At 38.6% G+C, this 24,316-nt stretch overlaps 2 protein-coding genes across 2 annotated transcripts; both read left to right on the top strand.

The window, feature by feature from the left end:
• The first annotated feature begins 3,815 nt into the window (after nucleotides 1-3,815).
• LOC136279637 (uncharacterized) lies at nucleotides 3,816-4,790 on the top strand. Its single transcript, XM_066163577.1, has one exon. The coding sequence runs from the start codon at nucleotides 3,816-3,818 to the stop codon at nucleotides 4,788-4,790; it is 975 nt and encodes a 324-aa protein (XP_066019674.1).
• Nucleotides 4,791-15,915: 11,125 nt separating this feature from the next.
• LOC136279636 (retinoschisin-like) lies at nucleotides 15,916-22,660 on the top strand. Its single transcript, XM_066163575.1, has 6 exons — nucleotides 15,916-16,026; nucleotides 18,810-18,962; nucleotides 20,568-20,604; nucleotides 20,858-21,210; nucleotides 21,621-21,759; nucleotides 22,567-22,660. The coding sequence occupies exons 1-6, from the start codon at nucleotides 15,916-15,918 to the stop codon at nucleotides 22,572-22,574; spliced, it is 801 nt and encodes a 266-aa protein (XP_066019672.1). The 3' UTR covers nucleotides 22,575-22,660.
• The last annotated feature ends 1,656 nt before the right edge of the window (nucleotides 22,661-24,316 follow it).

Below are 24,316 nucleotides of genomic sequence, written 5' to 3'. Positions count from 1 at the left end.
ATCTTACATCAAATTCTTTTAACTAATTTACAAGGATATGTATCGCAGCTAGAGGGGAGAATTAACAATCAGATCTTGGGAGTTAAAGAGTTGACGCGTCGTACACAGAGACATTCAACTTTACAACGACTCCTCCTTCCAACAAGTGAAACCGAAGGATCCGTGTACCGGCAGAGGAAGGGGAGAAGGGTGGGGGGGGGGGGGGGGCAATGGACTGGTTTTCATTAAAGAGTAGTGCCCAGAGGCTAGAAGGAACTCTGGACCTAGTGGAGTCTAATACGGTCGCTAATCTTACGAGTGATTAATAAAATCAGACTATCGCGAAGCCAATTACGAGTATGTCAATTACGAGTATGATTACCAGAAAGAATTGGACGATTCGAGGCTCTGTCACCAATTAATCAAAACTATGATGACATTTGAGAAAGAGACTGGACATCAGTTATACGTCTTTATTAAAAGAAAAACAAAACAAGAGTTAAATCGGCGAAATGCGAGACAAAATCGCGCGTTTATCAGGTGTTCTGTCCACTTACGCTGGTATAACGTGTTAATTGTCCCTTTAACTGTCCTAGTACACTGTACAATTACAAACATGACGCGTACACTGTCCTATTAGTGCTCAAATCGGGCCAGTGATAACCAATCACGTTCGAGAGTTTTGTTATAGCTTTGATTATATATGTAATTGCAATATGGCAGTAAAGCTCAAACATTTTATATCGCATCCCTTTTTAAATTTTCAATTAATGAGCATTTAACTTCTTTAGCGCTCATTTTGAAATACATTATCCAGCGAGCATGCACATGAAAAGATGACATGAATCTATCAGCTGATAGGTTATTCTTTTTCTGATAGAAGACCAAATTTTCTGAACTTGCATGTTTACTGGTAAAAGTATAGGAGCTAAAAGGAAGAATTTTCAATCAGATCTTGGGAGTCTAACGGTTAATGCAGGGAAATTGAAATAAATGGCAAGGGACTATATTGTGCGTGCTTGCTTATGTTGTTTTGTCTCCTTATTTTCATTTTGTAGACGAATAAGAGAAGTTTACCAAGAATATCACTGTGATGTAATCCCTTCTTTGTTGACACGATGTAATACTTGTTTGTAGGCTACAAAGTGCAATAGTTACTTGGCTGATCCACCAGTTAATTATCGTTATTAACAACAGATTAAATGGTTGTTTTTTCCTCGTTACTTTTTATTTTGAAGCCGAATAACAGCACTAAAAGAAGAATGTCACTGTAATTTAATCCCTCCTTTGCTGACACGATGTGATCGTTGATTTTGGTTTCCAAGTACAACAGCTGCTTGACTGATTAGCTGGTCAATTATTGACAGTTTTAGCTTAATAGTCGATCTAATTAATGCTAGAAAAGCGAAACACGGCGTCAGTGGCACCACATTAAAACGCACCTGTAAAAACGAACGAACCTTCTCTTTTGGAGTCTCGTGTTCTGAATCAACTTCAAATTCCAACGAAGACATAATTTCAGTCTTCTATTTTACGTAGACATTAACCACTGTGTAGAAAATCCTTGTTTAAAGGGTTGATTGTGCAGGAATATTGCTAATGAGTACAAGTGTACCTGTTGCGGTGGATACACCGGCAGCCATTGTGATCAAAGGGAGTGGACGGCGTTTTTTTACTAAAAGGGTATGCTACCGCCACTAGAGCGACGACGTTGAGGACACTAGATGTATATTTTGTTTTTATCCATCGTCATGAAATGAAATAGCGGGCACTTTTGCAGAAATACCACAATGCTCTCTGATATGCAGATGTTGTTTGTATTTTACGTATAGGTCTTGTTTTTTCAGTGTGTTAGTTCTCAGCATGAACTGCCGTGTCCTGTTTCAACTTCTTGACAGCTTACATGAGGGTCCCTAATAGGGTTCTTCAATTCCACGATCCTGACTAAAATTTTCTCTCAATCCCGTTATCCAGACGGTTTATACCGGTCAATCGCGATCCTGATCAAACAATTTTGTCTTGGTCCATTTCCTAAATGTAAGAGGGCCTCTTAGTTAGATGACGGTTTTTTTAAACTAGGATTGATCCGATGAAGTCTATGGTCACCGTCAGACGTAAGGACTATTTCTTGATACGATCTCTTTTCGCCAAAATGATGATATCGTTTCATTCAAGAAGTTTTTAAAGTTTTGCGCAGATAAGGTACGCTAGTCACGGTAACGACTTCCCTCCGTTTAACTTCGACACGCATCATTTCCAAAGTTTCTTGCGTGTTAGATTACGCAAGAAACTTTGGAAATGCAACAAAAGAAGGCCTAAAGATAGGAACCAATTGGACGACGTGCTGTTTTTCAAATCCAGATTCTTGGTATTCTCTACTCGAATGTGCTATGATTTTTCTTTATTTACCTTGTTATGGAACAATGGGATTGTCGCCACCTTCTGTCTTTCGTGCACTTGTTGACATTGCTATTCGTTTCTTTGATACTCACTTGTCTTTACTGATCCGTTTTTGGTACGTGATTGAAGTTAAACGGAAGAAAGTCGTTACCGTGACTAGCGTACCTTATTTGTGCTTTGAAAACTTCTTGAATGAACGATATCGTCATTTTTGTGAAAAGAGAGAAACTTACATCTGACGGTGACCATCCATCCTGGTTTAGAATCAATCATCCAAACGAAGAGGCCCTCTTACGTTTAGGAAATGGACCAAGACAAAATTGTATGATCGGGATCGGGATTGGCTGGTATAAACCGTCCTGATAACGGGATTGAGAGAAAATTCTAGTCGGGATCGTGGGATTGAAGAACCCTATTGGGGACCCTCATGTAAGCTGTCAAGAAGTTGAAACATAGCACAGGTTATGAGTCTCATAATTCTGAGACTTGCTGGAGGTTTTCAAGTCCTTTAGGCATTTCAATTAAGGTAGCAGTCCTAGATAACACGCTACCCTGGGGGCCATTGAGGATTTTTGGTGAACTAACAACTCCGTTTCTCATAGAAGTTTCATTCCCGCGCAATAGTTGAAGAATTTCACTGACCACCTCAGCCCGACCGCCCCTTGAATGCTAGTGAGCCTGTGCGCCTGCTTCTTCTCTCTCCGCCAATAGGTGCGGAGTCTGTCGTCTTCGCGAACCTTCGCGGACCCTTACAAACATTTCCCGAACCTGTCTGAAACATTTCGATTCTCACAGTTTCCTTGAAAGTCCTCGAATGCTGTCAAAAAAATTGCTAAAGAAACTGTTGCCGAGGTTACTTCTAAATCAAAGTGGAAATCAAGCCTTTAATTCCCATGAGTGACCAAGACACATGGGAATTAAACATGGGTTTTTGTATCTGATGGAGCACAAAATTCTCTGAACCTGTTTACAAATAAAAGTTTGGAAACCTGAAAGGAAGAATTGTCGATCAGATCTTGAGAGTCTAACAGTTAAGGCAGGGGAATTGAGAAAAACTGCCAAAAGTATCTTGTACTTTCTTATTACGAATAACAGCACTTTAAGAAGAATGTCACTGTGATTTAATCCCTCCGTTGGTGAAATGATGAGATCGTTGATTTTGGTTACCAAGTACAACGGCTGCTTGACTGATTAGCTAGTTAATAATTGACAGTTTTAGCTTGATAGTCGATATAATTCATGATGGAATCCCAGTGGCACCACATTGAAACGCTCTTGTTAATAGGAACGAAGATGCCCTTTTGGAGTCTTTTGGAGTCTGCTATATTCAAGCCTTGCTGCTTGACAAACCGATCACAATCTTAGGCGACCTAAACTGCGATGGCCTCAAGAAAACAGGCACTGAATACAAAGCTTTGAAGAAATTCTGTACGGATATGAACTTGAAACAATTCATCAAAAAATCAACCAGGATAACAGCGACCAATGAATCTCTGCTCGACGTTATCCTAGTCTCCTCCAACAATTCAGTGCTTGTTAGCAGCGTAATACATCGACCAATTAGTGACCATTCAATTGTTTTTGTCAAGCTCAAGGTTAAGAAACCCAAGATTACCCCTCAGTACATTACCACTCGAAGTTACAAGAAGTATAATGCGGATATCTTTGTCACAGATCTAGCGAAGGAAGCGGATTCCCTGCTCACTATCTTCGTTCAAACCGATGTAGACTCTAAGCTCAATATTTTAAATGACACTTTGCAGTCTGTCCTGAGCTTGCACGCTCCCGTGAAACAAATTAAACTTCGGAGTAGACCGTGCCCCTTTGTGAACCAGGAAATCAAGCATCTTATGAGATCACGAGATCTCCTCCTGAAGCAATTCATACAGTCTCGCCAAGACACCGAGTGGATAAATTTCAAACATTCCCGTGACTTGGTCAAGAAAAAGCTACAAGAAGCTGAAAGAGATCACACCTTTGAAGAGGTCACAGCTAATAAAAACAACTCTGGCTCACTCTGGAAAATTATTAATCGCGCCATCCCCTCCAAAGATAAGCAGAGACCAGCCTTTACAAAGGATGTGGCAGTCTTAACCAACGAATTCAATCAGTTTTTTGCTAAAGTCGGCTTAAATGCCGCTGACGCAGCACAGCGCTTGAGGGAAAACATCATAGTCCGAGATTTTTCATCCGAAAATGGCATAGAAACTACCTCTATGGAATTATTCAATTTACGGACAGTGTCACTTGAAGAAGTTCGCCGAATTGTATCATCTCTCCCAATGAATAAATCTCCGGGACCTGACAAGATCAGCGCTTGTGTACTAAAAGACTGTCTCCCTGTCATATTGAGCCCTCTTACTGACATCATCAATTGTTCTATCCTTTCCAGACAACTGAAAAGAGGTTGAGGTGATTCCGATTCTTAAAGACGGTGACCATGAAAAAGCTGCCAACAACAGACCGTTATCTCTGCTAGCTGTAGCCTCAAAGGTCCTCGAAAGGATTGTTTTGAACCAGTTCAGCGCCTATCTCACAAAAAACAACCGCCTTACCTCACACCAAAGCGGCAATAAAAAAGCTCATTCTACAGAGACCTTAAACATCCTACTCACGGATAAGCAATGGTTGAAAAGCAGATAACAGCACTAGTACTATTAGATCTATCCAAAGCCTTTGACAGTATTGACCATGCAAGGTTGCTCCATAAACTCTCCATCTTAGGAGCCTCACCTTCTACTGTCAAATGGTTCAAGAGCTATTTAACTGGTCGCAGGCAATACGTGAGAATTGGCTCCGCCTACTCTGACACCCTACCTATAACTCACGGAGTCCCTCAAGGCGCAATCCTATCACCATTGTTGTTCTACATTTATCTCAACGATTTACCCACGGCACCGACGTTTTGCAACCTAGAATCGTATGTGGATGACTCAAAGCTATTCATGTCATTTCCTCTCGTTGAGCTTGATGCTGCCATTGAAAAGCTCGAACAAGATCTTCACATTGTAGCCCAATGGTGCTGTGAGAACCATCTACTTATCAATCCCGATAAAACTAAACTCCTTTTCCTCGGTACCAGACAGATGTCAAGCAGGTTACCAGAAGACCCCGAAGTGGTATTCTTGGGTAAAACACTGAAGCCAACAGACTCTGCCAAGGACTTGGGAGTCTTTCTTGACCCCCATCTGACCTACGATCACCATATTTCATGTGTAATGTCATCTTGTTTCGCAAAGCTTTGCCAAATAAATAGAGTCAAGAGGAGCTTCGACCAGGAAACACCAGAGTTGTTAATAACGTCATTAGTCTTTAGTAAGATGCTTTACTGCTCATCTGTATGGTCCAATACCACACTCCAGAATATAAACAGATTACAATCTATTCAGAATTTTGCCAGCAAGATCGTAACAAACTCTAGGAAGTTTGACCACTTAACACCTTTGCTTCGTGAGCTAAATTGGCTTCCTGTTAAAGAACAATTATTTTATAGAGACTCCGTTCTGACCTTTAAATGTCAGAACGATCTTGCGCCTCAATACTTAACGAGCAAGTTTACAAAACGCTCAAATATACATACTCGTAACACTCGTACGCGGAACTCTTTGCAGATTCCGCTTTACAGAACGGCTATAGGCCAGCACACATTTTCCTACAGAGGGGCCAACATATGGAATAACTTGCATAATGAACTTAGGCAAAGTGCCTCATTAGCATCTTTCAAGCGCACCCTAAAAGGCACACTATTGAGGCAGACATTTCCTTCATAAGCTCTAGAATTTAATTTAGTAAAATACCATCATAAATTATGATTTCGAGTTTTATTGTCATTTTTGCTTTTATAAATTGTAAAAAGTTTTAAATAGTTCCTGAAAAACCTCACGAGGATGTTACTATTAAAGTTATTATTGTCTTGCGTTCTAAATCAACACCAATTTCCAACGATGACACAATTCTGACTGTATTCAGATAATGGTACAGTTTCTTCAATCCCTCTATACTAGAGAAAATTTCAAGCGGCGATGTTCATCCACAGCCAGGACCAACTTTCACTAACTTGCTGATCTAAATATTCGCTTGTTGAAGTCGAGGGAACACTTTGTACTACTGTCTGACTCTGTCACCGCAAATAGCTTTGATATCTGTACGATATCGGAGACGTGGCTTGAATAATCCGTTGACAACGCGAGCATTCATATTCCGGGCTACATTTTGTTAAGACAAGGTCGCGGCCCGCAGAAACCCGGTGGCGGTCTATGTGTTCACAATAAGAAAAGTTTCAAAGTATCTGCGGCGGAGAAAATATCAGCTGTCTCTGATGGATGAAAGTGCAATTTCGTCGCCCAAAGTCATTCCTTCTCTGTACAGTTTATCGTCCGCCGAGTACACCATTAAATTTCCTAGATGATCTTGCTGAAGTATCATGGAGTCTCTTCTATTAGGACTAAAGATGTCATTAAACTGGGTGATCTCAACTGCAACCTTCTTCTAGATAATATAGAGTCTCGCGTCGACCTTTAATCTCACACAGCCAATCAACAAATCAACTAGAGTTACAGAGAATAGCGAATCCTTGATTGACCTTATTATGACCACAAATGAAAACGTAGTTGCCTCTGGTGATGTCCTGATGCGTATCAAGAAAAGCGGATCAACTTAAAGTTAGGCAGGCTTTGTTTAACGATTAAAAATGACCGTATATGGCTACTTTGGAACAATGGCGTAAACAGCTTTAAAATACACGCGGGATTTTTCAAAATTTCCGATTATCATACGAGCGGCAGATTTAAACCATCGGCAAAAGTGTCAACTATTAGCGATCACATCCTCGTAGATATAACACCGAAGTTAAAAAAGCCAAGAATCAATCCCTGTAAGGTAACTGTCAGAAGCTACAAAAATTACAAAGTCGGCAACTTTCTGCATGACCTCTCCCTCACGCCTTTTCATATAATTAGTGTATTTGACGACTTAAACGATCAGGTTGACGCATTTCCTGACTTGTTCTGGGACGTCCAAAATAATTGCGCACCGGTCGAAAATAAAGGATCCTCTTCTTTGGAATGGATACAAATTTTTCGTCTAGAGGGAGATCCCAGTAGCCGAAAAAGCTTACGTCAGGGCTCAAATTGTAGAGAGTAGGGGACATTCTAACTCTACCTGAAAAGTTACTAATCGTTATCTGCCACGTAAGAATCAAGATGGCTCAATGGATTTTGAAGATCCCACTGGGTTGGCTAATAGCATAAAAGAACTTTTCACTTCTGTTGGCAGCTTGAGTGCCAGAAAAGCAAGCGAGTTGGCTTCACAAAACGAGTTCAATTCGAATTTCGAACCGTTACCTCCTGCTTCTGTTTCTTCCACCAGCTGTCAAGAATTATTCAAACTTAGTGAAACCACGGAATATTGGGTACAACATGTGATCAGAAGATAACCATCTAACAAGGCTTCAGGAATGGACAAAATATCTTCTAGAATATTAAAAAACAGCCTTCCTTTCACGCTTGCGACAATAACCCTCTTTCATTACCAACACGTTCAAGTACTTATCTAACAACAATATTTTGGCCGTAAATCAGAACGGAAACAGTGTTCGAATAGGCGATGCAGTTTCTACGTTTTCTAAAACACTCCCTCTTAAGTTTGGCGTCCCACAAGGGTCTATTCTAGGCCCCGTCCTGTTTACTATTTATGTTGATGACCTTCTTTCTGTTCCGGAGCGTTGTATTTCTGCTTCCTATGTCGACGACTGCAAGTTGTACCTTTCCTTCCCACCTGCCGACTCAATCGTGGCCATTTCTGCCTTGAACGACGATCTTAGAAAAATATGTCAATGGTGCTGTAAAAATTCGCCTCTGATCAACCCAAGTAAAACCAAAGTTCTGATATTTGGAGTACCACAACTACTGCGGAGACTTCCACTATTCAAACTAAAACTTTTTAATAAACAAATATCCACTGAGACTGTCGCCAAAGACCTAGGCGTTCAGCTGGATGCAAACCTCAGTTGTAACGAACATATTATTAAGAGTGTTTCCAACTGTCTATTTAAGTTAAAACAAATCAATAGAATTAAACATCTTTTGGATAGGAAAACGCTGTCGCTACTTATGAATGCCTTCGTTTTTAACAAATTATTGTATTGCTCAAACGTCTGGAGCAATACCAGCAATAGCAACATTGACAAATTACAAAAAGTTCAAAACTTGCTGGACGAATCGTTTTGAGACTTAGAAAATATGACCATATTTCCGAAGGACCATTGGCAGAAATATTGTACAAGATGGCGGGCGCGCTTGCGCATTTCGCCCATAATGGCGTCCAAATAACATAGGAAACTGTATGGAAATTTGTAAAATTTCTAAAATATAACAATCAGGAGCTCATAGTCCCGTCTGCTCTCGATCGAGACATATTCAGTATTGATTCTGCTTTTCATCAAACCTCACAGTGACTCGATAAATAAAAACAACTTACTTCCCGAGCCAGTTCTTTTGTCATTGTTCATTGACCTAAGTCGCCATACAGTTCTTCAAAATCCGTCGTTCTCCATCCCAAACACTCGCCTATTACAGGAAAGTGCAGCAATGAAGTCAACTGCTCTCGATCGAATTGACTGCTACTGAGTTTGAAGCGTCAAAATATCCTGTAAAATTGTCATTTCCTCCCATCGAAAAACTTCCGAACGCGCCAGAATATCCCTTATTTTCTATGCTGAGTAAGTGACGAGACGCCATGTTGAAAACTATGACTAAAATGGTTAAACACGAGCAACGCTGATCTACGAATCATCGGCCATATTTGTTTATGTTCTTGCTGGGATATAAATTAGTTCTCAGGTCCTTTTCGGAATAAAAATATGCCAGGCGTTAAATGCAAATTCAGTAGTCTTGGCGCGAAAATTTAATTGAAAAAAACTTAATAAATTTAATAAAAGCAAATCAAAATTCTGACATCATGTCATTGTAACCTGCAAAGGTTACTATTGTAGCGGAGAAGACAATCCGAACGCACAACATAAATCACGGTTTAATCAAATGAAGTACGCAATCAAAATTACAAACGAAATAAGGAGATCGGTGTGAAATCACAGATGAAGAGGGCGAAGTAAAGTTGAAGATAGCGTAGTTACGATTGATGGTAACGTTGTAGCTGAATATGTGTGGTTCGAACTAAAAGAAAATGCAGCAGAAATTAAACTAAGAAAATATCCCTGAGAAATGTAACACTAGCCTGATTAACAATGAAGCGATTATAAAGTGAACTGAAAGCGAGAAATAAATCGATGTACGTATCCCCCCCCCCCAAAAAGGAAATATCTTAAATGTGAAATAAAGAAAAACTTACTTTGGTCTAGCTCCTAAAGATTGTAGATGAATCGCCGATAGCGTATCGTACATGAATAGCAGAGAAAATTGGTGGCGTCGACAGCAACTTATAGCGATGAAATATGAAATACAATATCTGGTACATGTGCTTAAATGAAACTGATTGAAATAGAAACTTACTAAGTAATAATCATTAACCAACGAAGAAATAATAAACCGGAACAAACCTAACAGAAAAGTACACAAGTTACGCGTTTCGAAACTAACAGTCATGCTCTGCCTCGAAAAATCCCAAAGATTTACTTGCCGGTCTTCTTTTATTTTTCTTTTCATCAAATAGAAGATCTACGGTGCTCAAATTGTGTAAGTCATGGTACGAAACACGCTTCTTTGCAGATCGAGCCATGATCGCCGCCATATTGAATTATCTTGATATTCTACTGTTCCGGAGTGTATTACGATATACCGCTGACAATTGTTAGCGGGCTCGAAATGTCCTTGATTTCTGGCGATGTAAGATCATTGAATTGGCTCCCTATTAAAGATAGACTTAAATTGAATGATGCAACTATGGTTTTTAAGTGCATTAATAATCTTGCTCCAGACTACCTTGCAAATGAGTTTGAGCTGCGTTCTTGTGTTCATGACAGGCAAACTCGATCAGCTAGTACCCTGGATATACCCTTTTGCTGTCTGTCAACTGGTCAGAGATCTTTTGCTTATAGAGGAGCGAAACTGTGTAACTCATTAAGCAGCAATCTTAAGTGTTTAAAATGTCTCAGGAAATTTACGTTTCAATTTACTTAGCTGTATTACGAGTGATCGTTAAGTGGAAACGATTGTCTGTAGCTAAACAGAACGATGTCAGAACAGCAGCAAAGATGATTTATTCATGATGAACGTAGTCTTCATAGCTGCAAAACTCTAAAACAACTCGTCACAGTAAACACTGATATACAGTCTCTGCCAAACTTCAAATAATCACAACTGCCGTTAAACTCAACCTCAGTTACACTTTTGAGTAAACTCTACCTTTATCACACTACTCAGCTTGTGAAAAACCAGTCATGCATATAGTTAAACAAATTGGCTTAAATACTTAACAGCATGAGATTCTAGAACTTTCCGGCCAACCTAATTATAGCAGCATTCCAACGTTTAACTATTTACAGCATTTTACACGAACTTGAAAAACTATTGATGCGCAGTGATGCGAAACTGATTGAATATTCAAGAAACTTCTAGGCTTAAATAAGCATACTCACGAAACTTCTTAACAGTCACGCAAGGCACGCAACAATTTTTCGTAACAAGCTGCTATTAGGTTAACCTCATTATTCATTATTTTTATTCTTCTGATGTAGATATTTAGCTGCAACTATAGTTTACATTCTTTAATTTTATTTTTATTTCTTTTAACTGTTTGTATTCTTGCTGAAAAACCGATTCAGGGAGCTTTAATAAAGGTCTTTATCTGTATCTGTAATTTCAGTCTTCTATTTTTCGCAGACATCTCAAGGGTGGATTGCGCAAGGATATTGCTTATGAGTACAAGTGCACCTGTCCCGATGGATTCACCGGCAGCCATTCAGAACAAGGAGGGTGGACGGCTTTTTCATGCTTAAGGACACTAGATGTTTATTTTGTTTTTATCCATCCTCATGAAATGAAATAGCACGCACTTTAGCAGAAATAACAAAATGCTCTCTGATATGCAGATGTTGTTGGTACTTTATTTATAGGTCTAATCTTTTCAGTGTGTTAGTTCTCAGCACGAGCTGCCGTGCTATGTTTCAACTCCTTGACAGCCTACATACTGTGAATGAAAATAACAACATTGTTTATATAAGCTATCTAAAATTAGTTCATTTTCCGGCCTGGGTAGACTTTAATTTTTCCCTACCAATGCTTGTGACTCGTTGAATTTTTAGCGTTTGTGTACTTACCATGAATCCGAATGTATCACACAAACGAAGGCGACCTCACTGAAAGCTAACCTAACCTAACTTCTTTGACAATGCAAACCGTAGGATGCTAAGGTTACAGAATGAAAGATTTGAAGGTGAATCCTGATAATCGACTATTAAGTAAGTTATAGCGATATGACATAAGAGAGTATTCATTTGCGACAACCCAATAAGATGTCGAGAGTTAAGAGAGATCAGCCGTTTATTTTTGCAGAATATGACCGGAAGTAGAATCGCATTTATCCTTGACTCAAGTGTAACTGGCTATGTGTAGTTTACAACAAAGTGTGTTTTATTTATGAGAATAAGTATTGGTTACGAAGAGAGTTTTTCTTTTTAAGACAATAAGCGCTGAATAAATTATATAGAAACTGCCGGATACCAATTACTATTTCAACAACGGCATTGATGCTTCTTTAGTTCACAACAACATTTGAATGATAACAATTGATAAAGTGGATCTGAAATTTTAAACGAGTATCAATTATAAATTTCGCAACGGCAATGAGGCTTCTAGAGTTGACCAGAACACTTAAATGACAATAAATGATAAACTAGATCTGAATTTTAAGGAAAGGCGAAATTCACAGTTTCGTTTTGATTTATTTTTCATTCCTTGAATAAGATGATATATTTCAGTGTTTATTCAGACAGAAATGGCTGACGAAATTAACACTTCGCACGGATAAATATGTCTCTTTAACATTTAATGAACGATTACAATATTTATTATTCTTTTATTCAGCTCTCAGAGCATCCTTTCCACTTGACTATGATTGGAAAGAAAAATATTAAAAAAAACGTCTCTGAACTCCTTATAAATTATTTGAAATATTTTCGAAGCTTTTACAAAGCTGCGTGTATACACCGAAGGCAAAGTCTCGACCAAAAAAAAATGAAATGAATTTTTTTCTGTGTGGTGTTGTAGTTGGGTTATTAATACCTGAAATCGAAGTATGTCAGGCAATTCTTTGCAAGGAAGCGTCTCTTTCTTGTCCTGTGATAACTCGCAATCATCGCCGACTGAAAGGCTTCACGTTCAAAACATTTCACCTTGCAAGCCTGATATCTTGTGGTTTGCTATGTCAGAGAGACCCTCGATGTCTTTCAACAAATTTCAGAAAAGTTTTCAAAAGAGAGGGAACCTGTGAGTTAAACGACATAGGAGTTCTCCTTACTGAGAAAGGAAACGAATTGGAATACGACGAAGAAGCAATTTACACCCAATTTTACGACACGAAGGTAACCAAAAAAGTCTCGATAAAAGACGAAGAAAAAGGTGTTACTGATTCCACGAGATATTTGTCTTTCATTCGTGGTATCTTTCTCATAAAATTTTCATATATCGACGACAGATGTGAAAAATTTCTATCTCTCATATTTTTCTTTGAATGTTTTTATCGTTTGGCCTTGATTTCCCGATAAAATGATGTTTTATGTTTTCAGCACTACTGTCAGGCATCCAAGGAAGATTTAAAAGTCGTCAAATGCAAATGTAAGTAGTGTTGGTTTGAAAGGTATTCTTGAGATTAATGTCAACGACCTCGTGTTTAAATTACAATGAGTTTCTTGTCCTGGCTGCTTCTTGTCTATCCGCCAATAGGTGCGGAGACTGCCGTCCTCGCGAACCTTCGCAAACATTCCCGAACCTTCTTGAAACACTGCGATTCTTATAGTTTCCTTGCAAGTCCACGAATGCTGTCAAAAAAAATTGCCGAGGAAATTGTTGCTTAGGTCACTTCTAAATCAAAGTGGATATCAAGCCTTTAATTCCCACGAGTGACCAAGACAGAATTTCTCCTTACAATAACCATACAATATCAATCAGACAGGTGATGAGAATAATGAAAAATATAAGTCCTCCTTTATCCCATGATGAACAAATCAATATCTGTGTGATTGTATTTCTCTGTCTCAATTTCAGGTGCGGAATCACCAAAAACCCCAGTTCCCCTCGGCATGGAAAGCGGTGCTATTTTTGACTCACAGATCACCGCTTCCTCCGTGTTTAATGATAGACATGCCCCACCGAATGTTAGACTACATTTCAAAGGATCCGAAAACCCGGTCAGATATGCTGGTTGGGTACCTAGCGTGAAAAACACTAACCAATGGCTGCAAGTGGATCTTCAGCAAACCACAAGGGTAATAGGCATAGCGACGCAGGGGAGACATGATTGGGATCAGTGGGTTACTAAATACAAGCTACAATATGGCGATGATGAACTAACTTTCAGGATTTACAAGCGAAACGTAGACACATCAGACACGGTATGAATACGAAAGACTTTTTGAACAAGTTGTTTTTTTCCTTCTTGCTGGAGGGTGGGACAACGAAAAACAATTAGTCCCCAAGAGCGATAGAACCCCAGACCTTTGAATTCTTCGCTCCAATACACTAACGCTTCGCCACAGTGACCTTACAGACAACTGAGCTATTACGAGGTCCATCATATGTTCAAATATGTACTTTCCTTTTTTTGCTTTTGGTGGGTCTGAGACGAGGTAGAGATACTTGAGAACGCTAGAGAACGAGTAGTAAAAAATTAGTGAGATCAAACTGTATTACTTTATATCTATGTTTATATTTGATGGCTGATACACATGTAGAAAAGCATCAACTAAGGTTCTAGGTTTAGACCTACTGCTTCTGTATAATGCATCAATTCTACATCCCACAATACTCTACTCAGGTTTTTCCAGGAAACACTGACAGGGACACAGTTGTGTATCACGATCTTAACCCGGTCATTGATGCTCGCTTCGTTCGAGTTCTTCCGATGGAATGGTTTGACTTTATCGGGATGAGAATGGAGCTTTACTCTTGTCAAGGTAAGTTACTGGTTAATCTGTTTATCCCTGGCTGGATTATTGTGCTTAACTTTCAGAAATGATCAACATGGATTTTCTCCCTATAATGTCCTTACCTTACCCAGCAAACAGGTTATAAGAATATTCAAACTTATCAGGTAGAAGTTGTCATCTTGGTCCTATATCAAATTCTTCTAACTAATTTACAAGGATATGTGTAGCAGCTAAAGGGGAGATTTGTTAATTACGAGTATGATTACCAGAGAGAATTGGACGACTCGAGGTTTTGTCACCAATTAATCAAAACTATGAAAACGTTTAAGAAAGAGACTGGACATCGGTTATACGTCTTCATAAAATTAAAATAAAACAAGAGTTAAATCGGCGAAACATCACGCACATGACGCGTTCTGTCCACTTACGCAGGTATGACGTGTTAATTGTCCCTATAACTGTCCTATTACACTGTCCAATTACATACATGACGCGTACACTGTCCTATTAGTGCTCTACTCGGGCTGGTGATAACCAATCACGTTCGAGAATTTTGTTATAGTTTTGATTACATATGTAATTGCAATATGGCAGTAAAGCTCAAACATTTTATATCGCATCCTTTCAATTTTGCAGTAATGAACATGTAACTTTTTTTTAGCGCTTATTTTGATACATTATCCAGTTAGAATGCAGATGAAAAGATGAGATGGATTTATCAGCTGATAGGTTTTTTTCTGATAGAGCACCAAATTTTCTGAGTTTGCATGTTTACTGGTAAGTATAGGAGCTAAAGGGAAGAATTTTCAATCAGATCTTGGGAGTCTAACCGTCAAGGCAGGGCAATTGAAATAAATGGCATTGAGCTATATTGTACGTGCTTGCTTATGTTGTTTTTTCTCCTTATTTTTCATTTTGTAGACGAATAACAGAAGTTTACGAAGAATATCACTGTGATGCAATCCCTCCTTTGCTGACACGATGTAATCCTTGTTGGTGGGCTACAAAGTGCAAAAGCTACTTGACTGATCCACCAATTAATTATCGTTATTAATAACAGATTAAATGGGAGTTTTTTCCTTATTAATTTTTATTTTGTGGCCGAATAACGGCACTTAAATGAGAGTTTCAACGTGATTCAATCCCTCCTTTGCTAACACGATGTGATCGTTGATTTTGGTACAACAAGTACAACTGCAGCTTGACTGACTAGTAGTTAATTATTGACAGTTTTAGCTTAATAGTCGATATAATTAATGCTGCAAAAGCGAAACGCCGTAACAGTGGCACCACATTAAAACGCACCTGTTAAAAACGAACGAACATGCTCTTTTAGAGTCTCGTGTTCTGAATCGACATCAATTTCCAACGAAGACATCATTTCAGTCTTCTATTTTGCGCAGACATTAACTACTGTGTAGAAAATCCTTTTCTAAATGGTGGATTGTGCAGGAATATTGCTAATGAGTACAAGTGCACCTGTTGCGATGGATGCACCGGCAGCCATGGTGATTGAGGGAGGTGGACGGCTTTTTAATACTAAGCGGGTATGCTACCACCACAAGAGCGACGACGTTAAGGACACTAGATGTTTATTTTGTTTTTATCTATCCTCGTGAAATAGCGGGTGCTTTTGCAGAAATACCACAATGCTCTCTGATATGCAGATGTTATTTATATTTTACGTATAGGTCAGTGTGTTAGTTCTCAGCATGAACTGCCGTGCCTTGTTTCAACTTCTTGACAGCTTTAATGAGGGTCCCCAAAAGGGTTGTTCAATCCCACGATCCCGACTAAAATTAACTCTCAATCCCGTTCTCCCGACGGTTTATATCGGCCAATCCTGATCTTGATCATGCAATTTTGTCTTGGTCCATTCTCTAGAAGTAAGCGGGCCCCATCGTTGGGTGATGGCTTTCTAAACCAGCTTTGATCCATTGAGGTCTATGGTCACCGTCGGACGTAAGTTTCTCTCTTTTCACCAAAATGATGATATCGTTCATTCAAGGCTAGTCACGGTAACGACTTCCTTCCGTTTAACTTCGATCACGCACCAAAAACGGATCAGTAAAGATAGGTAAGTATCAAAGAAACGAATAGCAATGTCAACAAGTGCATGAAAGACAGAAGGTGACAGCAATCCCATTGTTTCATAACAATGTAAATAAAGAAAAATTAACTGAATACAACTCTGCTGTTGAAGCGAATACTTCTTCCGAAGCGGGAACCTCTTCCGAGGAGAGAATTAGCCTCTCATTCCAAAGATGGAATATCTTCATCATCACACGTGGAATTGTACTCTAATATTCCGTCTTCCTCTTCTTCTTGTTTCCCACTGCTCCTCGAAATCAGAGTGTTCGAGGCTGACCCGCCCGCCCTGCTAAATTTCTCTCTGATAGAGGTACAACTGGGCAGTTCAACCTCTTGCCATCGGTGTTTCCTATCTGACAGAGCGCTGACGCACTGCAAAACGATGTTTACTTTTGCTGCTGCAACAAATGTTTATGCCCAGTCCGCACATCTTCTGTATGCTCTGCGGTGCCATTAGTGCAGGTGGTAACGGTTAAACTACTGACAGGATCATGGCACGCTCGGATAGAGGATACCAAGAATTTAGATTTGTAAAATAGTACGCCGCCCAATTGGTTCGCCTCTTTAAGCCTTCTTTTGCTGCATTTCCAAAGTTTCTTGCGTAATCTAACACAGTGAAAAATTTATCTTTGTGATGCACAACCGAGCAAATATGTGCCTCGTCTAATGTCAAACAACTCAATAGTAACGAGTGTCATATCGGTATAATTTTGAGACTTGCTGGAGGGTTTCAAGTCCGTTAGACGCAGCAGTCTTAGATACCAAGTTACTCTGTGAACCACTGAGGATTTTTTGGTAAACTGGCAACCTCGCTTCTCATAGAATTTTCGTTCCCGCGCAATAGTTGAAGAGTTTCGCTGACCAACCCGACCGCCCCTTGAATGCTAGTGAGCCTGTGTGCCTGGTGCTTTTCATGGACTGAGAAGATCAATTTCTTCATTCATTTCCGTCAACGGACATCCTGGTTCTCGGTTCGTTTGAAGTGATTATTTCCCGAATCCTGCTCCTCAAAATCACCGATTCCCGCTTCCCATTCACTATAGCAATCCAGCATCTCGCTTCCCTCTTACTCAAAATTCCCGGATTCCAGCCTTTAAAAAAGCCCATTCCCAGATCCTGAGAAACTTATTAGGGACCCTCTTATATACTCTGAAAGAAAATAACACTATTGTTAACATAAGCTATTTAAAATTCGTTCAGAGTCCGGCTTGGGTATACTTCAAATTTTCCCTACTCAATGCTCCCTTCGAAAATTTCTTTATCACATGCAATGCCAATTCTTAGCGTTTGTATACTTATCTTGAATACCAATGTGTCACAAAAACAAACTTCACTGGAAGCTAACCTAATTTAACTTCTTTAACATTGCAGACCGTAGGACCCCAAGCTTATAGAATAAAATATTTGAAGGTGAATCCTGATAGTCGGCTATTATGTAAGTTATAGCGATATGAGAGAAAAGAGTTTACATTTGAGACAAGCCAATAAGTTGACAAGAGTTTAGGAAGATCAGATGCTTATTTTTGCAGAATATGACTGGAAGTAGAATCGCATTTATCCTCAACTCAAATGTAACCGGCTATGTGTAGTTTACTACAAAGTGTATTTTATTTATGAGAATAAGTGTTGGTTACGAAGAAAGTTTTTCTTTTAGGACAATAAGTGCTGAATAAATTATAAAGAAACTGCCGGATACCAATTACCATTTCAACAACTGCATTGAAGCTTCTATAGTTCACAACAGCATTCTAATGATAACAATTGATAAAAGAAAATGGCTGACGTAATCAACACTTGGCACAGACAAATAATTCTCTTTAACATTTAATGAACGATTATAAAATTGATTATTCTGTTATTCAGCGCTCAGAGCATTCTTTCAATTAGCCCGTCCATTTGATTATAACTGGACAGAAAAGAAATATATTTGAAAAGAAGAATATTAAATAAACATCTACGAACTCCTTTTAAATTAATTAAAATCTTCCCGAAGCTGTTACAAAGTTGACTATACGCACCGAAGGCAAAGTCTTGACCAAAAAAAACCGAAATGAATTTTTTTTTGTGTGCTGTTTTAGTTGTGTTATTAATGTCTGAAGTCGTAGCATCTCAAGCATTTCTTTGTAAGGAAGCGTCTCTTTCATGTCCTGTGATAACTCGCAATAATCGCCGACTTAAAGGCTTTACGCTAAAAACATTTCACTTTACAAGCCTGATATCCTGTGGTTTGCAATGTCAGAGAGACCCTCGATGCGTTTCAACAAATTTCAGAAAAGTTTCCAAAACTAGAGGAACCTGTGAGTTAAACGACAGAGGAGTCTTCCCTCTTGAGGAAGGAAAAGAACTGGAATATGACGAAGAAGCTATTTACACTCAATTATATGTCAAAAAGGTAACAAAAATTTGTCTTATCTACTTTAAGTAATGATCCACACAAGAAGTGGGCATCTCAAAAAGTTTGTATGTGTCTATTCACCGGAACGCACCTAAATAAAAGACGAAAAAGCTACGATCTTCGCTTTGTCATGAGAACGGACTAAGCTTACGGATGGATTTTGTGTTGGGTGATAGTGGAATATCAGAACACGAAATCCTCTGACCTGAGATTTCATTTAATTCATGACATCTTTCTGATAAAATGATTATTTTTTCGACGTTAGAAGTACAAATTTACCATCTGTCTTATCTGTCTTAGTAATGTGCCTATCCTTTGATCCTTTTCAATTTATGCTATGGTGCAATGTCGAATTTTCATTAGTCTATTGATAAACGCGAGCGGAGAATGGTTCGCGGCGTTACCACGAGTATTGACAAATAAAAAAATTGCCAACTTTCTAAATTTTCAGTATCTTTGGATAAATGACACTTGCAAAGTCCTCCCAAGAACAGTGCAGTTAGAGTTAGTTAAGTTGGGTATTCTTAAAATAATTTTGTGGACTGAAAGAAGGTAACATTCATGATTTGAGACACAGAACTGAAATTTTCAGCTTTGTGCTAATAATTTAACGATGGGTCTCTATTTGATGATTAACCAAGATGACTAATTAATTTCCTTTAAAAAAATATATATTCTTATATCTGAGCAGCACAACTGTCAGGTTTTCAAGGAAGAGTTTAAAGTCGTCAGCCGCAAATGTAAGTAGGGCTGAGTAGAAAAATATTCTCAAAATTAATGTCTAAGATCCTGCACTTACATCACTGAGGAGTTACTAGTCTCAGCCGCCTCTTGCCTTTGTGTCAAGAGGCTTCCCGTCAATACTTGCGGAGTCTCCCTCATCTTCTTCGGATTTACAAGAGTAGCTGTATAGCTAATTTCTCCGAGAAAAAGAAAAGGAAAAAGAAAAACAGAAAATAAATAAATAAAAGTAAAATCGTATATTATATACAGTACATTAACCACTGTAAGTAACAAATGCATTGATGTTCAAAAGAAATTTGGCATGTTTTAGTTCTAAACTCATTCAAGGACGTCAATGATCTTAGGTTCTCTTTTAGTTTGTTCAATATGTTTGCAGAAGTGTATCTGAAGGAATGAAGACCATAAGAGTTTGTGTTAACGTATGAGATAACAAGTTTCCTTGATCCTCGTAGGTTGCGTTCAGTATTTCTCATTTGAAAAAGATCATCGTTCGACATCGTTTCAAATTAGATTGCCTTAAAAACTGTTTTCATTATGTCTTGGCACCTGATACTACACACTACATAGATCACTAGAATTGAATTGAAATGAACCGAACCATTTCTGGACGTCGTATATCTGCTACCTTCAAAGTCCTCGAGTGTGGTTTAAAAGAAAAAATATTGCGCGGGAAAATACTGCGGGGGTCATTTCTGAACAAAACAAAAAGATGAAGAAAATAAGAAGCTCTCTAAGACGTTGAAGATTCGTATTTTCCCAATTAAAACTCATTCATAATTTCAAATGCAGTCTGTCCCTACGAAAACGCATTGCGAAACTTGAACGCAATAACCTTAAACACATCTTGGGATTGTACAGGGCAATCCCTATGCAAAAACCTCTGGATATTCCGAAGGTACCGCGGTATTAATTACCGTCCGGGGTACGAGATGACATTTAAGAACTTGATCATCACTTGAAGTTCAGAGACTTTTAATATTCGGAGAGTTCTCATTTGTTAATTTTTTTCTAATTTGGATCCTAAAGACGAAATCGAAACTTTAAACTGCAGTGATTTTGATATTCCTGTTCAAACGTTGAAAGTATCTGCAGTCATTAATGGTAGCCTTCACAATACGTGTGATTGTGTTTCTCTGTCCAAAATACAGGTGAAGAGTCATCAAAAGGCCCAGTTCCCCTAGGTATGGAAAGTGGAGTTATTACTGACTCGCAGATCAGTGCATCGTCCGTGTACAGTAATCAACATGTCCCACAAAATGCCAGGTTACACTTCAAGGGGGCCAAAGCCCCGTTGGCGTTTGTATCTGCTGGCTGGCGAGCTGGTGAGCAAAACACCAACCAGTGGCTTCAAGTGGATCTTCAGCAAACCACAAGGGTAATAGGCATAGCGACGCAAGGGAGACATGATTACGATCAGTGGGTTACTAAATACAAGCTACAATATGGCGATGATGGACAACCTTACAGTGTCTACAGGCGAAACGGAGACATATCAGACACGGTATAAACGAGAATGACTTTTTGAGCAAGATGCTTTTTTTCCTTTTTGCTGCGAGGGTGATCCAAAGAAAAACAATTTTAAACTCTTAAAAGAGTTTCCATGAGTTATAGAACCTCAGAGATTCGAATTCTGCGCTTCAATGCCCTAACACTACGCCACAGCGACTTTACAGGCAGCTGAGCTATTACGAGGTCCATCATATGTTCAAACATGAAGTCGAGATACTTGAGAACGCTAGAGAACGAGTAGTAGAATTTAGTGAGATCAAACTGTATTAGTTTATATCTATATTTATGTTTGATTGCTGATAAACATGTAGAAAAGCATCAACTAAGGTTCTAGGTTTAGAGTTAGCGCTCCTGTGTAATGCATAGCTTCGTCAACTTTACATCCCACAATATTCTACTCAGGTTTTCCCAGGAAACACTGACAGGGACACAGTAGTGTATCACAATATTAACCCGGTCATTGATGCTCGCTTCCTTCGAGTTCTTCCGATGGACTGGTTTGGCTTTATCGGAATGAGAATGGAGCTTTACTCTTGTCAAAGTAAGTTACTGGCTGGATTATTGTGCTTCACTCTAAGAAATGATCAACATAAAACTTCTCCCTTTAATATAAAGAAAAACACCATTTAACTTGGTGAAATGCGAGGCAATAGCGCGCGTACACGACGCGTTCTATCCGCTTACGCAGGTTTCACCTGTTTCTTATAACATCCTCTTTAACTGTCCTATTACACTGTCCAATTACAAGCATGATGCGTACACTGTCCTCTAAGTGATCAAATAAGGCTAGTGATAACGAAATACCTTCAAACATATTTTCATTCTTTTGATTACATACGTAATTGCAATATGGCAGTGAAGCTCAAGCATTTTATATGGCATCCCCAACCCTAACCCTAAACCCTAAACCCTAGCCCTAGCCCTAAACCCTAAACCCTAACCCTAAACCCTAAACCCTAGCCCTAACCCTAACCCTAACCCTAACCCTAACCCTAAACCCTAAACCCTAAACCCTAAACCCTAACCTAACCCTTACCCTGAGCAATTTTTTAAGTAATGAACATGTAACTTCTTTTTAGCGTTTATTTTCAGAATACGTCATCCAGCGAGCATGCAGATGAAAAGATGAGATGAATCTATCAGCTGATAGGTACTTTTTCTAAAAGAGCACCAAATTTTCTGAACTTGCACTATGTCTACTGGTAAACGTATAATAGCTGAAAGGATGAATTTTCAATCAAATCTTGAAAGTCTAACGGTTAAGGCGGGGGAACTGAAATAAATGGCATTGAACTATATTGTGCGTGCTTGCTTATGATGTTTTGTCTCTATATTTTCTTATTTGTAGACGAATAACAGAAGTTTACGAAGAATATCACTGTGATGTAATCCCTCCTTTGCTGACACGATGTAATCCTTGTTTGTGGGCTACAAAGTGCAACACCTACTTGACTGATGCACCAATTAATTATCGTTATTAATAACAGATTGAATAGTAGTTTAAGCGTATAAGTCATTATTATTAACGATGTGAGCGAAATGCACCAATGGCAGCACATAAAAACGCACCTGTGAAAACGAACGAACGAATATTCTCTTTTTGGAGCCTCATGTTCAATTAACCTCAGTGCCTGACGAAGACCAAAGGTGTGGCGTTCGAAATATAGCTTATGTTTGGATGGCCTCGATGAAAACCATGGTAGTGTCTTATATGTAATTTTTCATGGTCTCTTAACTACTTCAACAAGGTAATTGGTTTTGTTTCGTTGGAAGTGGATACATAAGTCAGTGTTCATTATGAAAAGAGCGGCAAGGAACCTCTGATGAGTTGGCATGCCGTTAAAACGTGTTTACCAAGTGTTTTAGTTAAACCTGCCAAAATGCAAATGAATATCGCGTGTGAGTGTGTACTAAGATAGCCAGAGATATTATGCTTTGGAATTGTTGAAAATTAATAGCACAATAAAGGAACTTTGTACAGCTGTAAAGGTTCAGAAACTGGTATTACACTTCTTAGGGCGAAACTGGTATTGATTAATAATTATAATAATAATGATAAAAATATTAATAATAATAATAATAACATGATTAAAAATTGGCATTGAACACCTTGGCTCTTCTAGTCCGCAACAGGAAAATATTAAAAGTCCTTAATTTTTCGCGACAGACGAATCTGAGATTAATATGATAAAAATACTTCATTTATATAATGTTATTTCTATCGCTATCCAATAGCGCTATGCAATGATTTGAAAATATCTCACGTAGAAATATCTAGAACATGAGTACGATAAACTAACTAATTAAATAACTAAGCTGTCAAAATTAGTATAAAAACTAAGAATAATAAAACCTCGTAATGAAATTTACTAACTAACTACCTACCTACCTACCTACCTAAAGAACTATTTAACTGACGAACCAATAGTAAAATATCTGGTTAAAAAGCTTTCCTAAAAAGATGTGTTTCAAGATTGCGCTTGAATTGCAACAAATTGACGCTTGAACGGATTTCCAGCGGCAGTGCGTTCCAGAGTTTAGCCGAGGCTATAGAAAATGATCTTGAACCATATCTGGTAAGTTTGTAAACAACGTCAACCAAACGATGGCCATTAATTGATCTTAAATAGCGTCTGGGCACATATTTTGTTATAAGATCGCAGAGGAATGTTGACGCTAAGCGGTTCAAACATTTAAATGTCAATAAAAGAATCCTAAAACAATGCGCTCTTCAATAGGCAACCAGTGGAGTTTACAAAGTACTGATGTTATATGATCACATTTACGCGTATGAGTAACAATCCTGGCTGCTGCATTTTGAACGCGCTCTAGTTTCCTGAGTGATTCCTTTGGTAGACCATACAAATATAAGTTGTACAGATGATGTACTGATATATAATAATACTGATAAATATTGTAATAAAATACAGATACTGTATCAGTGTTCTCCCTTATTTTAAGCATGACAGGTAAAATAAATTTTCAAACCGGTAAAGCAATCCTTTTACCTGTTGAATTTCAAGAATTCCAAGCAATTCTAAACGGTAATAAGAGGCACTACAGGCGGTAAATGTTACCGGTTACCGCCTGAAAAGGAG

The sequence above is a fragment of the Pocillopora verrucosa genome, chromosome 3 (genome assembly GCF_036669915.1).
Source record: "Pocillopora verrucosa isolate sample1 chromosome 3, ASM3666991v2, whole genome shotgun sequence".
In the NCBI taxonomy this organism is placed as follows: domain Eukaryota; kingdom Metazoa; phylum Cnidaria; class Anthozoa; order Scleractinia; family Pocilloporidae; genus Pocillopora; species Pocillopora verrucosa.
Note: the sequence above shows the minus strand (reverse complement) of the source record. Positions and strands in the feature narration are given on the sequence as shown.